Genomic DNA, 2,340 nt, shown 5'->3' with positions numbered 1-2,340 from the left:
CTCTCTCTCCCCATCTCTCTCTCTCCCCATCTCTCTCTCTCCCCATCTCTCCCTCTCCCCATCTCTCTCCCTCTGTCCAACTCTCTCGCTGTATACCTGGCGGCACACATCGCTGGAGTCTCCCTCACAGATGCATTCACTCTCGGAGAACGAATCCGTCTGCTGGCAGCTGATGTTTCCCTTGTTCTTCAGACACTGCGCCGCTCTGCTTTCCACGCGTTGCTCCCCACACTTGGCCTCGATGGCCGCTACCTAAAAACAGGGTTAGAAATTAACTTTTGAACAAGGGAGTCCAACGGACTCCCTGCCTTCAAAAAGAGGGAGTCCGCAGCAAAATGAGGGAGTCCACAGTCTGAAGCCGAGTTCAAAACTAAAGATATTAAGATGCGTGTGCTTATTTTGAACTTCATGCGGTTGCAACGTCTGCCAAAATGGCTTTGGACATTTGCTGAAAAAATACGGCAATTCCACGAGGCCGTGCTCTGGAACGAACTAGTTAGTATAGCAGAATTTGCAGGGAGTCACACGGACTCCTGCGTATGTCAAATCAGAGAGTGTTTGACTCCGGACTCGCACCGTGAAAAAGAAAACCATGCGGTACAGTCACAGTCGGTACAGACGTGCAGTGTGTCGGTACAGACATGTGGTAGTACAGGTTACTACAGGTTTTCACGTCTCAAAATCTGCGGTTTATGAATGTCGAATGGAATGTGAAATTGAATATGTGCATTTTGGGGAGAAGAAATTCGCCCGAGCGGACTCGTCTGAGCATCTAGTTACCGGCTAATAATCGGTTATGCTAGTTTATAGAATCTCTGAGTTAATGAAGTGAGAGAGCATCTCTATAGAATAATGAGGTAATAATACTTTATACAAGCTATAGGTATTATTAGCTCTTGATAGAATCTGTGTCTGTAGAATCTACCCTATAGAATTTCAGACGTTCTTGAATTTATTCTAAATCGGAAGACAAAGGTACATAAATCCAGTTGGGAAACCAGCCAAACCTGCATATTCCCAGGAGCTCTATATATTATCAGGAGTTAATGAGACAAATTTGTCTCATTAACTTCTGATATTATGTCCACACAAGTCACGTGCATACACAGAGGCACTGGTTGCACGGCTGGTGCTGAAACCAGATTTGGAGATATCGCGCGCACACGCAGGATTTCGCTTTCGCTCTAAACGAGCCAGCTGGGACATAATTTATTCAAATTCATTTGCCCGTCATGTGCAATGCTATGCAAGTATATATATATTTAGCATAGTTGTACTGGGTGGTACGCGTAGCGAAGGAGCTGCTATTGCATCGTCTCTTTGTTGTTCTAGCATCGCAACAACGTAATATTACTGCCACGTTTCGTTGTGAAAAGTCGATGTTATAAATCGTTGAAATACGTCATGTTTGTGATGTTTAAAATTGATTCATTTGTTCTGACAATTCGCAAGAAAGTCATGGTTTTATAGACCGCTGTGTCGGTTCGCCTGTGTGTTTGGTCGGCTGTTTATATAACCCGCAACCTGCGTACAAGGCACAAATGTTTACACGGTTTATACACCAGTGTCGCTGGAACGTCACGTAAAGTCACTTGACCTCAACAACTATAGAAGAGTTATAGTATAGTTATGTCTGATGATGTTTTATATGTAATAGCGTGACTTTAGATGTAGAGATATCTGTTCAACCAGTGAGTGACGTTTACCCCTTAGATTCGCGATGGCGAATTGCTTTCCATGTTTTATGCATCGATAGCACAATTCACGATATTTCTTTTCGATTATTAGAGTAAGGCCGGCTCTGAATCGGCTAAGCGAATCCGTTGGTCGCCGGTTTCGTTCCGTTTTCACCCGTTTTATCTCAGATATTACTGGGTTTCGCCCGAATCTTTACCTCTGGTTCATTCAGCAGTTTGCATCGCTACGAATTCGTGAAAATTTAATTGCGACTGTTTCGCGCACGACGATGTTTTTTCATTGATTTATTATTTTTTTAATTTACAGCTGTAAATAATCGAGTGCGCGCGCCGCTGCTTTGGCACGTCGCTGTGAGCGTATATTTTTAGTCAGCGTAACTAATAGTTACGGTGAATGTTCGCTCCCTGTGCTAATGATTGTGTGGAGGAGGAGATCAATGCTCCCGCAAGTTGCCCGCCGTAGCTATTCCGTGGTAGATATTTTCAGATATATTAGTCATGGGTAACAGCCGGTGTCAGTCTCGCGCAACTGCGTACAAAGGTTTTACGCACCTCCAACCTGTCGCCACGTCAGTGTCACGTCACTAGACGTATATATATATATAGTATATATATATATATATATATATATATATATATATAT

At 43.4% G+C, this 2,340-nt stretch overlaps 1 protein-coding gene across 1 annotated transcript in view; it reads right to left on the bottom strand.

The window, feature by feature from the left end:
• The window catches only part of LOC106807995, a gene marked incomplete at its 5' end in the record, with an annotated part of 6,431 nt that extends 6,179 nt beyond the window's left edge, over positions 1–252 (bottom strand). The window contains 1 exon segment of the mRNA XM_014810534.1: positions 97–252. Within this exon segment, the coding sequence (XP_014666020.1) occupies positions 97–252 (156 nt within the window).
• Between the last annotated feature and the right edge of the window lie 2,088 nt (positions 253–2,340).

Source organism: Priapulus caudatus, unplaced genomic scaffold, assembly GCF_000485595.1.
Source record: "Priapulus caudatus unplaced genomic scaffold, Priapulus_caudatus-5.0.1 Scaffold246, whole genome shotgun sequence".
NCBI classification, from domain to species: Eukaryota; Metazoa; Priapulida; class Priapulimorpha; order Priapulimorphida; family Priapulidae; genus Priapulus; species Priapulus caudatus.
The sequence above is the reverse complement of the archived record's forward strand: the minus strand, read 5'-3'. Positions and strand labels throughout refer to the sequence as shown.